Source organism: Electrona antarctica (genome assembly GCF_951216825.1).
Source record: "Electrona antarctica genome assembly, chromosome: 13".
NCBI classification, from domain to species: Eukaryota; Metazoa; Chordata; class Actinopteri; order Myctophiformes; family Myctophidae; genus Electrona; species Electrona antarctica.
Genome location: NC_136794.1, coordinates 48578634 through 48591611, shown reverse-complemented (window position 1 = coordinate 48591611; position 12978 = coordinate 48578634). Strand labels below are relative to the sequence as shown.

At 46.0% G+C, this 12978-nt stretch overlaps 1 protein-coding gene across 3 annotated transcripts in view; it reads right to left on the bottom strand.

Moving 5' to 3' along the window:
- Positions 1 to 6949, bottom strand: part of cpap (centrosome assembly and centriole elongation protein) — a 29010-nt gene extending 22061 nt beyond the window's left edge. For 2 of the 3 annotated variants that reach the window (XM_079519273.1, XM_079519275.1), the window contains exons 1-7: positions 6310 to 6483; positions 5352 to 5837; positions 3941 to 4055; positions 3226 to 3415; positions 2883 to 2988; positions 1712 to 2452; positions 521 to 1313 (exon numbers count right to left, since the gene is read on the bottom strand). In XM_079519273.1, coding sequence (XP_079375399.1) covers positions 521 to 1313; positions 1712 to 2452; positions 2883 to 2988; positions 3226 to 3415; positions 3941 to 4055; positions 5352 to 5810 — 2404 coding nt within the window. In that variant the 5' untranslated portion in view covers positions 5811 to 5837; positions 6310 to 6483. Of the gene's footprint in view, positions 1 to 520; positions 1314 to 1711; positions 2453 to 2882; positions 2989 to 3225; positions 3416 to 3940; positions 4056 to 5351; positions 5838 to 6309; positions 6484 to 6875 lie in introns of those variants that run through there. The other variant, XM_079519274.1, reaches the window with a different exon arrangement.
- Positions 6950 to 12978: the final 6029 nt, after the last annotated feature.

Below are 12978 nucleotides of genomic sequence, written 5' to 3'. Positions count from 1 at the left end.
ACTGCCGAAAATAGCTGATCTACAAGCTCTCATTGCAACGTGAGCTTGTAGATGGGTGCTTTTTCCCCACAAAACGCTGGCTTATTTTTGCAGAACATTCACCCACTGATAAATAAATAAATAGGTTTTCAATGTAATGAGTCCCGAGATGCAGGGATGGTCTTTTAGACAAGTCCCAGGGACATTTTATGAGTCCCACTTCAACAACGTTAGGAGTCATATTTTGCCAATGTTTTACAAATTGCAGCATTTAACTCCCATTTCATTGTATATATGGTTATAATGTGGTTATATTCATGTAGAAAACAGAAGAAGAAATGATTATTATAACTAAAGCTAGCAAAATATACTAGAATAAAAAAAACAGTACAGTAGTACAGTAGTGCATCCCGTGGATGCAGAGGTCGTTGTTTTATTGCATCCCTGAACTTTAAACTGTGTTTTGGGATGCAATATGCACTCTATTTCAATCTCTATTCACCTATTATGACCTATTTTAGCTTAACCCCGTTTGTCTCACCCGGTGCGTCTTCAGCAGCAGGTTGGGGGCGTGGGGGCAGAGTCTGGGCTGTGGGCTTCAGCGAGGGGAACAGCCTCGTCATGAGCTGGGAGGAGGGAGGAGGAGGAACACAATCCAGCTCCCGAACGGCCGAGCCGTAAACCACGCAGTTATCCAGCCCCGCCCCTTTGTTCATCGCCACCTTCCTCTTCAGAGCGGTCCCATTGGTCGTCGGCATGGAAACAGGGCTGAGTCCTCTACTGTCATTGGCCAGGCCGCCGGCGGCCTCCTCCTCCTCGACATCGTGCCACGTGTCGTCATCGTCGAACACATCATCTTTGTCCTCCATCAGCGTGGAGTCGTCGGGGTTGCTGACGATGCTGTCAGCCTCTCCGTGGTCGACTTCCGTCGCGTCCTGGTACGACCGCTTGTCGTACGGCAGGTTGGGCGCCAGGGGCGCCTGGAAGCAGATCTGGTCGCTAGGAAAGGTAGGCGGTGGGGCCGGTTGAACCGCTACTTCCTGGTCCCCGAAATCCGAGTTGGTGCAGACAGAGGCGTCGGACGATCCCGTTCCGTGCTTGGTGTCAGTCTCTTCATCACCATAATCATCTGCAGCTATTTTGTTTGCCTGTGAGTCTGAGGTGTTGACTTTAGAGGTGCCGCCTCCACCACCACTGCTGCCAAGACTATTAGCCCTTCGCAGCGCCTTAGGAGGGGAAGGCCTGGGTGACTTGATGGGCGTGGACGAGAGGCGACGCTGGTAGAGGCCCTTGGCTCCCAGGAGCTGGCGGTGTTTTTGATCCATCTGAAGAACCTGAGTCGAAGAGAGAAAAGGGAGAGTCTGTAACAATCAGCCAGTAGCCAGTCTTACGGTCAGAAAAACACAATTAGGAAACTGGGAGAGGAGACAAAAAAGAAAAACGAGAAAATTGTCAAAACCAGTACACTTATGTACTAGGGAAAACGGATAGTTTAGTTTTCCAATGTATTCTATTCTGGCTCCCAATCCGTCTGGGATTACTACACAGATACGATGTAAACGAGACCTACTCTGGAAAGAACCCAATAAAAGTAATCATCAATACTACCTATAAATAGATTTTCTCTGGTCAAATCCAGCTTGCATCATGCTACAGCAACATCCTGTAGTGTACTCTCACACTCTCATGAAGCAAAATGATTACTAGATTAGAAGGTGAAAAGAACAGGCACCTTCATGACAAAGGAGGAGTTTGAGGAGAAGGAGAGCTCCTCAGCAGCCTCCTCAAGCAGCTCAAACTCTCCCAGTTCCATGCTCTCCATCCCCCGGGCAGTATCCCAACGCTGCAGTTTCTCTTGTAACGCCAGCTCAAAGGAATGGTCAGGCACTTCCCCGCCTTCCCCTTGGACCCCTTCCGACTTTGTTCGCCTCTGTCGGGTACCGTGTGTGTCCTCTCTGGCACCGACACCATTTTGGCATTTGCTGCCGCCTCCAGCTGTCGTTGCGACAGCCACCATTTCTTTCGTGACGGCGTTCGGCGGGCGAGTCCCGGGTTTCCTCGGGGCCAGAGCTGAATGAGCCGTTCCCTCCGTGTTCTGTCTCTGGTGGCTGCCCAGAACTTTGGCGGCGGTCCTCGGCGCCACCGGCTTGCTGTTGGTTCGGACCTCTTGAGGCAGCGAGCAGGGACCTCTGGGACGGTTTTCCTTGTTGAGTACAGCGGTTTTGCGCTGGACAGGAGGTCGTTGGGCTCCGCTGTTGGTGCCGCCAGTGGCTTTCTGGGTCGTTGCAGGCTCTGACTTTCTACGAGGAACTACCCTGTCCCGGAGTTGCGGATTGGGCTCCGTCAGCGTCTCCCTGGTGCCGTTGGGTAAGGAAGCTTTGCGGTTGTTTTTAGGTAATCTGGAAAGGCCCTCGCCCCGCCTCAGAAAGGCTCTCTTAGGAGGACATCTTGCAGCCTCTGCTACATTTTGGCTCTGCGGGGATCACACAGGGAAAGGCATGTTGAAGAAGGAACAACACACACAAGACAAGGATTATTTAAAGAAATCTGTTAATTTGCCAATTCTGTTGTAGGAATTAATGATCATGTAGTTACAGAGATGTACAAACAATGTTATGAATGGATCCTTTTAAAGAAAAAAACTAACATTTACGTTAGGATTACTGTATTTCACGTTTGGGTTATGGGAAGCACACATACCATTATTAGCTAAATGACTCACTGCAAACAGTAAAGGTTCACAGTGGATTGTTTTTTTTTGTTGTTTTTTTTAACAATTTTTGTAACAATCATGTGCGGTCTGAATTGTTTTCATATATACACACACACACACACACACACACACACACACACACACGCACACTTTATATGTACACACGCAACATTTTCAATTTTTGAGTAACCTGTTGCTGCTGGGCAGACTTCAGCCTCTGTTCTTCCAACCTTAGCTGTTCCTCTAACAGCTCCTCAAAGGTCTGGGTCTGACCTCCAATGCCTGGCTTGATGGGCCTGGAGAGGACACGTGTTCAAACATTCGGGTGTATTAGGCAAGCGCATGCACGTACATTTTTTTTTTTTACACAAATCTTCTGGGGGTATCTAGGCTGGCACTGGCACAAGACATTTTAGCTTGCGGCTTGAGTGATTTAGATCGTCTTGAAGGGATAGTTCAGCCCCAAACTAATGCAGAATGGGCCTTGATATGAAAAGGGTTGAAAACCACTGCTTTAATGGGTTAAACAGTACCTGTCATGTGAGTGTTTGTCTTGATCTCTGTGGTGGGATACTACTGTAGAGTCACAGTCCTCGTAATGACTACTATCATCAAAGCTCTGTTCTTGGTCATCTTCTGTGGAACGGAACACGGCTTCTCTGCAGGGAGAGCCGGCTTGAACGGTGCTCTCGTCCCCTTCTGATACCGACAGCTCTGAAATATCTGTGTAATAATGTGACATTTAATACGAATGACATTAACATTTATTTGAGGATAACATTGACATTTGTGGATAACATTGACATTTAGTAGGATAACATTCACAGGTGCATCGGGGTAATCAAAAATAATGTATTTAATTAGAGGAAAGAAATAATCGATTATAATAATATTATTTTTAATTATGTGTAGTAAATGTTGCGAGTTTTGTAGATGGTCTCTTTCTTTTGCATTATACAAAATATGGCTTAAATAAATACATTTAGCTAATTTGTTAATATTAACCCATTTTGGGCGGGAACCCCTTTTGGTGTTAGCATTATGTTATGCTTTAGCTATTGAAAAATAGCAGACCTACAAGCTCGTAGCACAAAATCGTGAAAATATTTATTGGAGGATTTAGAATAAAAAAAAATAGATTTTGAGGTCAGGCCTAAATGGGTTAATATTAAGAGGGAATAACGACACTTTTTCAATTAATAGAAAAAATCTAAAACAAATCCATGACATTTATGTGATGCCATTTACCACAGTGTGACCCGTCGCTTCCCAGCAACCTTTGCTGGTCTTGCTGCAGGCGGTGAAGCTCCTCAAGCTGATGGACTTTGAGCTGTTCCTGCATGTGTTGCTGCCACTGACGCAGCTACACACACAGTCACACAGACACACACACACACACACACACACAGTCACACACACAGTCACACACACAGTCACACACACACACACACACACACACACAAGAGATCTCTCACGTCAGGCAGCAAGACAAAAAACAATCAATGTCGTTGGGAATATCGTGGACTTGAATCAGAAATATAAAAACATTGAATAAATACGACACCCCTTATTATATGTGCCTTGCATGCATAGAATTTCAAATTAATAAGACATGTCCGCTCAGTAAAACTGCACATGGGTGTCGTGTCTTCCATGTCTTGCAATGAGGTTGGCTCAGTCCCAGTGTTCTCACGCTATGGACATTTCCTAGAACGCATGTACTAACTCTTCCTCCTGCAGCCCATAATCTCCTTATGCAGCATTTACTTTGTTTACATGCAAACAGTAGTATTTGTAGAACCTAACCTAGTGAAGAAGAGACTAGCGCACACCCTCTTTGCATCCTTTCCAAGCAGGTGCGTAGGCGATAAGGCAGTATAGGGAGGAGAGAATATACCCGGCACAGTGAACAGTACTGCCACTTGCTGTCAGCCTTTGTGTGTCTGTGGGTGGCTGTGTCCGTCGCTGGCTGTGTCCGAGCACGAAAATCACTGACACACACACATATTAACTGTATATATATATATATATGATGATTTCGGGTGTGACAGTACAGTGACAGTACAGTACAGTAAAGGGACCCCCACACAGTAACTCTGTCATTTCTCAACCGTTTCGGACGCGGGCCGGCTCGCCGGAACCGGCCCGGCCCCCTGGGCGCGTTCCTGTGGGTCTGGAAGTTTCGGGGGCGCCCACACGGAGTTGCACCACTTACTTCAGACGGGTGTGATTTTTATCTTATTTACGGGAGCAACGTTTCAGTTGTGAGACCTTCCTCGTGCGTAAAGTCTATTCTCTCCTCTCTATAGAACCTAACCTAAAAAGCCTACATTTAGACAATGTAAAATAACACACCATTTCCAAGTAGTACAAATTAAGTACAGTAGTACTTTAATTAGTAAGGACAAAATAAAGCAGGGTGTCGTCGTCATCCCCCCCCCACCCGTGATCTCAATTTTTGTTCTCAGACTGAAAAAGTAAGAACACCCGTCTGTCCTAGCCCCTTTCGGGACTCTAGGTACAGTAGTACTTTACTCAATTTTAGTTCTCAGACTGAAAAAGTAAGAACACCCGTCTGTCCTCGCCCCTTTTCGGGACTCTACAGAAAATGTAAACTAGGGTCCCTGAAAAAAAGGGGGCTACTGTTGTCTGTCCTCACCTGTTCCAGCTTCACCCTCAGGGGCAGCTCCTCCGTTTGGTGTGCCAGCACATCTCCGAACGAATGTCGCGGCGACGGCGGCATAGGTTGCACCACGCCACCCTTAAACACAGTTCTCTCCGAGGAGGATTGAGTCGGTGGCGGTGCGGGTGGTGCGTCGTCCTGAACATCAGAAGAATCCACAACACTTGCACAGCTGCTACCGCCGGGAGAGACGGGCAGGGGAGCGAAGTCCGAGGCGAAGGAGTCGTCTGGGCCCGTCGTCATCATCATCGCCGCACTGGGGCCCCGTGGTGGCGGGGACCCCCACCCCACGCTGTGCCGCAAAGACTCGGCCAGGACCGGCGAGGACGGGTTCAGGATCACCCCGGCGCGGGAGCTGCTGGGCATCCAGCGGGCGAAGAAGTCTGACTGCGAGGAGTACTGCTGCTGCTGCCGCAGCCCACCTGGAGATGACATCACGCTGGCCTCCTCGACAACCTCCGCCTAATCCGGGGGGGGATTAGAAACAGATTATAGTGACAGCCAGGTTGAGGAGTCAGTGAGTCAAGTAACCGTCCAGTGAGTCAGAAGAAAAATCATTAGGTTTTACCTGGAACTGCTTACGGTTTTAGTTAATTAAAGCTCGTTGTCATACCAGTGCAAAGGGATGTGTGGCAGTTTAAAAGGAGTGTTTGTTGCTCTGGTAACAGCAAACGTTTATTAGGCATATTTCCCATGAAGATAACGCAACAAGGGTGGATCCCTGGTTAAATAAATAACATGATGCAATGTCATATAACTAGTCAACTGTAGACTATGTAGTACCAAATGCTCCTACTGTTTACTGATGGTTAACCCCCCAGTGTTTGTGAAACTCAGTTTAGCAACAAATTATCTACACTAGGCTACAACAAACAGTTACAGGCTTGGAGAAGTTGCAAAGTAACAATTATAAAACATGCGGTAGTTTAGTTACCCGTAATGTAGCACCAGAAAAGATTTTTCCATTATATAAACATTGAAAATAAGTTTAAAGAAAGACAACAAGGAGGAGATTCGAATTTCGAAGCCGACCGCCATAGCAAAAACAAAGCCCGCGAGATGCGGAAACGGGACCAATGCATGTTGGGTAATGTTGTTTCGCCAACTCAAAGCATTGCATGTTGGGTAATGTTGTTTCGACAACGCAAGCAGGTTCTCTTATCTGTAGTACACGCGCGCGCGCACACACACACTAGTAGGCTACTTTTCAAAACAAGGTGCTTCACAGAACAATCAAAAACAGGTGATATAGGAATTAAAAGGTTTGGGAAATAAAAAGCAGCTTTTTTTCTTGTAAAACGTGTGCCATTTTCAGGAGGGATAATGTACACAGGCCTTGAACATGTAACTATATACAAACAAACACAGTGTCCAAGACTGACACAGTCGGTTTATAATATATATTTGTATTTCAGTCTAAAAACAAATTCTTTAACATAATTGTGTTGAATATTCATTGGTGGTAAAAAAAAAACCCAATGTTGTAATTTCTATATTTACCTGCTGAGGTGTGGAGTCTTGTGGCAAACTGTCAATCAAACTAGTTGCTCTCACACCTGCAAGCTATTTGCCCCCTAATGCTCATATCACATCCTGTCTAAAGCCCGCCCTACTTGTTTTTACAACAATACAATACAAACACAAACAAAGTTATTAACAATACAACATCAGAGCCAGGGGGATTTTTTTATGTGTGCTTACATCAAGACATTCAGAGGACACAGGTTTAAAAAAAAAAAAAAAAAACAATAACAAAAGAAATGTAAATATATATATATCAGTAATAATCAAAAGAAGTTTGGAATGACCGAATTAACATGTGACCTTGTGGCCATGGTGTCTCAGCTTTTGCATTGTTGACCTCTGACCTTGGCTGTCGATCTCTCTATAGATTAGGAGACGATATCATAAAACATTACAGCCCATACTACACACACACACACACACACACACACACACACACACACACACACACACACATATGACCCGTATATAAATATCGTATCCAGAGATTAAAATAGGGAGCATTTTGCATCCCACAACGCAGTTTATAGTTAAGGGATGCAATAAAACAACGACCTCTGCATCCAGAAATGACAACCCACCTCATCTCCTAACCTAACCATAACCGCAAGCACGGGAGAAGACCGTAGTCCGACATGCAAATGAATGTCGGACTAATGCCCTGTCTGAAAAGTGTCCACCTCCCCTACTGTACTACTGTACTGTTTTCTATTCTAGTTTATTTTGCTAGCTTTAGTTATAATAATCATTTATTCTTCTGTTTTCTACATGAATATAATGCTGCAATTTGTAAAAATGGCAAAATATGACTCCTAACGTCGTTGAAGTGGGACTCATAAAATGTCCCTGGGACTCATCTAAAAGACCATCCCTGCATCCCGGGACTCATTACATTGAAATTGAAAACCTATTTACATCACTGCGTATCATATATCAGGCCGATTGCACCGGAAGCCATGCAAGGTACCAACCAGCACATCGGGAGCAATTTGGGGTTCAGTGTCTTGCCCAAGGACACTTCGACATGTAGACAGGAGGAGCCGGGATTCGAACCGCCGACCCATGGATCATTGGACGACCTGCTCTACCTCTTGAGCCCCGAATGGGAGAATGAAGAGAGAGGAAGGTTTTATCATGATATACAAAATAGTGGAGCAACGCCACACTGGGGAACAATAGAAGGGACCAGGTCATAATGACGACAAGGCAGAGGTTTGGACACTGTGGTCTATCAAGTGGCCTGGGCTGGCTCTCATTGGTAAACATGATACACTGGACTGTGTGAATGTGGGGCGGAAGGAAGTGTCAAGCATGTGCTCATGGATGGAGTGTCCCAAATAAACAATGGAAAGGAGTAGAATGTTCACGGCAGTGCTGGATGTAGTTCATGTATAGTAGAAGTAGGGCTTCCTTGCATCTCATTGAGGAACTTGCTCAAACTGGAGGAACAGTAAAGTGCAGTGGTGAAAGCTGTTATTGGGATTTCTGTTGGACACAGACCTGCAGACTCAGCTTTTGCAGGTGCATCCAGGTGCATTGTTTTGAAACCTTGGTGGGCATACAGACCCCCACAATGTGTAACTGTTTTTAGATAATTTTGAAATTTGTTTTAGCTTTTTATTTGTAAAAGTAATTCACATGTATATGCCTACCTTTTGTTTTCCTTTTCCTGATCTTCTGATGTATTGTGATGTGTTTTTATATGATATTGTATTACTCGACGACACTGAAAATGAGTTTAATTACTCAGTGTAATTTCGAGAATAAATAAAACTTGAATGAATGAATGAATGAATGAATGAATGAATGAATGAATAGCCGTAAGGGATCCTTGCAGCAGTTCCAGGGGGTCCCCAGCTAAATGATAGTTTGGAACCAAATGTGCCCTTATGGGGTCTTACAAAGTGGGGTCTCAGAGATAGAAATGCCATAAAATAGGGGTGGGGAGGGGAATTAAAATGGTTGCGGATCATCTTCTCTTATGGGGGTCCCTGGCATATCTTTTCAAATTGGGGGTCTAATTGGTGTCAATTTGGGGGGACCATATTTGGGAACCAAGCTGGTGTAAGGACAGTATAATAAAATATGTAATACCAAATACAAACAGTGGGAGGCAGCAATCATAGAGTATATAAGGCAGCAATACGCCGACAGGCGTCTAGACGGTTCGCACTGCAGACGCAGGCTGATTGGCGAGGAGTCGAGCGTAGAGCGTCAGTGTGCGTGGACGTGAGACGGTGGAGGGAGGAGACCTGGAGGATTCGGGTGCTTCCGTCAGCGTGGCGTTTGGTTACCACAGCAACAGGGAACCGCGAGTAGGAGAACGGTTTGAACATTGTTTGATTTCATCACTGACCGGCTTTAGCGACTAAAGACTTTGGGACTTGGGTGTGGGAGGAAGGTGGAGGAATACCGACCGACGGCCTGTATAGGTCCGGTGGTATTCCGAAACAGTTCCGAACAGACCCAGCAGCTAGGGTAGTAGCAGGATAAAGCCATTATGGCTGGAAACGGGAGGAAAGGAGGGGATAAGAGCAAAACTAAAAGTGCGAGCCAAGAGAAAAGGGTACGGTCAGACAATGAGAGTGGAGGTGAGAGTGGCCAAGATCAAAGCGACGCTAGGAAAAAATCAAAGGTTTCGGATGTAGCTGAAATTAAGTTTGTGGTGAAATTTAAGGATAGGAGTGATAAAGGGCTAAATCCACTTAAATTGTCGGCGGACATTAAAGATAAGCTGGGAGATGTGTTGAACGTGAAGGTGATGATGAACGGGAATGTGCTTATCTTCTGCAGAAATGAAGGCCAGAGACGAAAGGCAATGCAGGTTAAACAGTTGCTCGGCAGACCAATTGAATGCTTTATTCCCAGCGGCGGTATGAAAAATACCAAGGGAGTGATATATGTGAGCCAAGATATAACAGACAAAGCAATTGTGGAAAAGACAATTGGGGAAGGTGACAGTGAAACAGTGGTTGAGGAAGCGAGGAGGTTTAAAAATGGGGGCACGGCGGTGCTGCTAACCTTTAAAAAAGAAGTGACCATAATGCCAACGAGAGTATATCTTGGATATATGAGTTTCCGAGTGAAGGAATATATCCGGCCCCCAATGCGCTGCTACAAATGCCAGCGTTTTGGGCATGCAGCCGCGGCATGTAGAGGGAACAGGAGGTGTGGAAAGTGTGGAGGGAGCCATGAGTTTGCAGAGTGTCAGGCAACGGAGGCTAAATGCTGCAATTGTGGGGGTAACCATATTACTTCATATAGGGGATGTGAACACCATGTAAACGCCACGGAGGTTGAGAGAGTCAGAGCGGGAGGAGAAATGTCCTACGCGGAGGCAGTAAGGAAAGTGAGGGGAACAGTGGAAGCAGCCGAAACAGGGAGGGCAGGGGCGCCCCCTGCCGGGCCAGTGGGGATGGAGCGGGGTGTGCAGGGAGTCGAGAAACGTGTAGTCATGGCGGTTCTGGCAGAAGTCCTGTGTGCACTCACCGCCAGGAAATCACAGGAACCATTAACGCGGGCAAATGCAATCAAAATGGTGGTAGATGCAGCAGAAAAGGTTGTTGGAGAGGCACTGCAGGTAGACCCAGAGCAGCTATTCTCCTTCATGGGGCAGAAAGAAATGGAATGGGCAGCAGCAACAAAAGAAAGGAGGGGTGCTGACAGGAGTAAGCGGATAGAAGAGGGAACTGAAGACCACAATGAGGATGATGATCGTTAGGTTGATGGTGTTTTACATATTACAATGGAATGCAAGAAGCTTGATAGCAAATGGGCAGGAACTTAAAAGGGTGATAAAAGAGCACCCGAACAAACCAGAAATAATTTGTGTACAGGAGACCTGGCTCAGACCATGTCTAGATTTTGTGATCCCTGGGTATGAGAGCATAAGGCTGGATAGGAAAGAACAAACGGGAGGGGGGTGTGCAACATTCGTAAGGGAAAATATACAGTACAAAAGGGTGGAAATCAAGACTGCTCTAGAATGTGTGGCGGTGAGGGTATGGGAAAAGGATAAGTGGATAAATATTGTGAACTTTTATAACCCTTGCTGTACACTGATCCTAAGTGAACTTGAGGAGGTTATGGAGCAGATAGGGGTACCGGTGATCTGGGTGGGGGACTTTAACTCACACAACCCCCTCTGGGGCAGTAGGATGAAAGACAGCAATGGGAGCACAGTGGAGGAGGTTATGGACAGATACGGATTGGTGTGTGCAAATGATGGAAGGCCAACTAGGTTTGATGTAAGAACAGGGGCCGAGTCCTGTATAGATCTAACGATAGTATCCAGTGAGTTGGCAAGGGTGGGGGAGTGGGGCTTCCTGGACACAGGACAGCATGACACAATAGGCAGTGACCACTACCCAATACTGGTGAGGTTTGGGAAAACACTGGTAGCTGAAGAACGAGCAAGACCGGGGTTCTTTGACTACAGCAAGGCAGAGTGGGAGGAATTTGCAGAAAAGTGTGACAATGATTTAGACAGTGTGAATGGGGAGGGAACCATAGATGAGTGGAATGATAGCCTGTGCGCAATGCTACTGCACAAGGCGCGGGAGTGCATACCAGTCAAGAGAAACCCTAAAGAAAGAGTCAGTGTCCCATGGTGGAACAAGGCATGCACAGCAGCAATTCGAGAAAGGAACTCAGCGTATAGAGAACTGAGAAGGAGCCCGACAGAGAACAATGCAATAGAGTATAAAAAGTTCAGAGCTAGAGCTAGAAGAGTGATTAAGACGGCAAAAAAGGAGTGTTGGAGGAATTACTGCAAAGGCCTAGGAGTCGAGACCTCAGTAGGGGAAATCTGGGCAGCGGTTCACCGAATGTCAGGGGTGAAAAAGAGAAGGAGGATGCCAGTGTTAGAAAAAGAGGGGGCGGTGGCTAAAAGCGATGTAGAAAAAGCAAGAATGTGTGAAAGTACGTTTAAGGCTGTGCACAGTGGGACGAATATTGGAGAGGAAGGTATAAGAAAAAGGAATGAAACTTTAAGCCAACATAAAGCTAAACTCCAAGTGAACAGTGACAACACTGATGTGGTCAATTTGCACTTCTCTATATCAGAACTGCGGAGAGCAATAAAGAACGGGGGGAAAACCGCACCAGGAAAAGACGGTCTAAGCTACGAGATTTTTAAGAGAGTAGGGGAGCTAGTGTTGGAAGAGATTCTGGCCCTAATAAATACGGTATGGGAAGAGGGAACCCTGCCTTCAGCCTGGAAGCAAGCAGTGGTAGTTCCAATTGTAAAGCCAGGGAAGGATGCTGCAAAGCCAGGATCATACAGGCCTATAGCACTGACAGCAGTACTGTGCAAAATAATGGAAAGAATGGTGACGGACAGGCTAGTATATAAACTAGAGAAGCAGGGGTGGTTTAGCCCAGTACAGAGTGGGTTCCGTAGAGGTAGGGGCACCATGGACTCTGTGATATCCCTGGAGTCGGATATAAAGAAGGCCATGATTAACAAGGAGGGACTGGTAGCAATGTTTTTGGACATTGAAAAAGCCTATGACATGTTGTGGAAAGAGGGACTAGCCATAAAACTCTATGATGCAGGAATTCGAGGGCGCCTACTAAATTGGATTCAGGACTTCCTAAAGAACAGGGTAATACAGGTCAGAGTGGGTGAGGCCCTATCAGATGGGACCAGCATTGACAATGGAACACCGCAGGGGAGTGTAATCAGTCCAGTGCTATTCGATATAATGATCAATGACATATTTCAGGACATAGGGCCAGGATTTGGTCTGTCCCTGTTCGCAGATGATGGAGCTGTCTGGAAAAAAGGCAGAGATATTAATTTTATAACAAAGAGTATTCAGGGAGCTATAAACAAAATAACGGACTGGGGAAATAGGTGGGGGTTTAAGATATCAGTGGAAAAAACAAAGTATGTTGTCTTCGGGAACAAGAGAAACAAGGGAGGTGGCCTGTGTATGTATGGGCAGGAAATAGAGAGGGTCAAGGATTTCAAACTGCTAGGAGTTCACTTTGATGAAAGGCTAACTTGGAAAAAGCACATAGACAGCATTGTATGCAAATGTGAAAAGGTGATAAATGTGATGAGGTGTATCTCGGG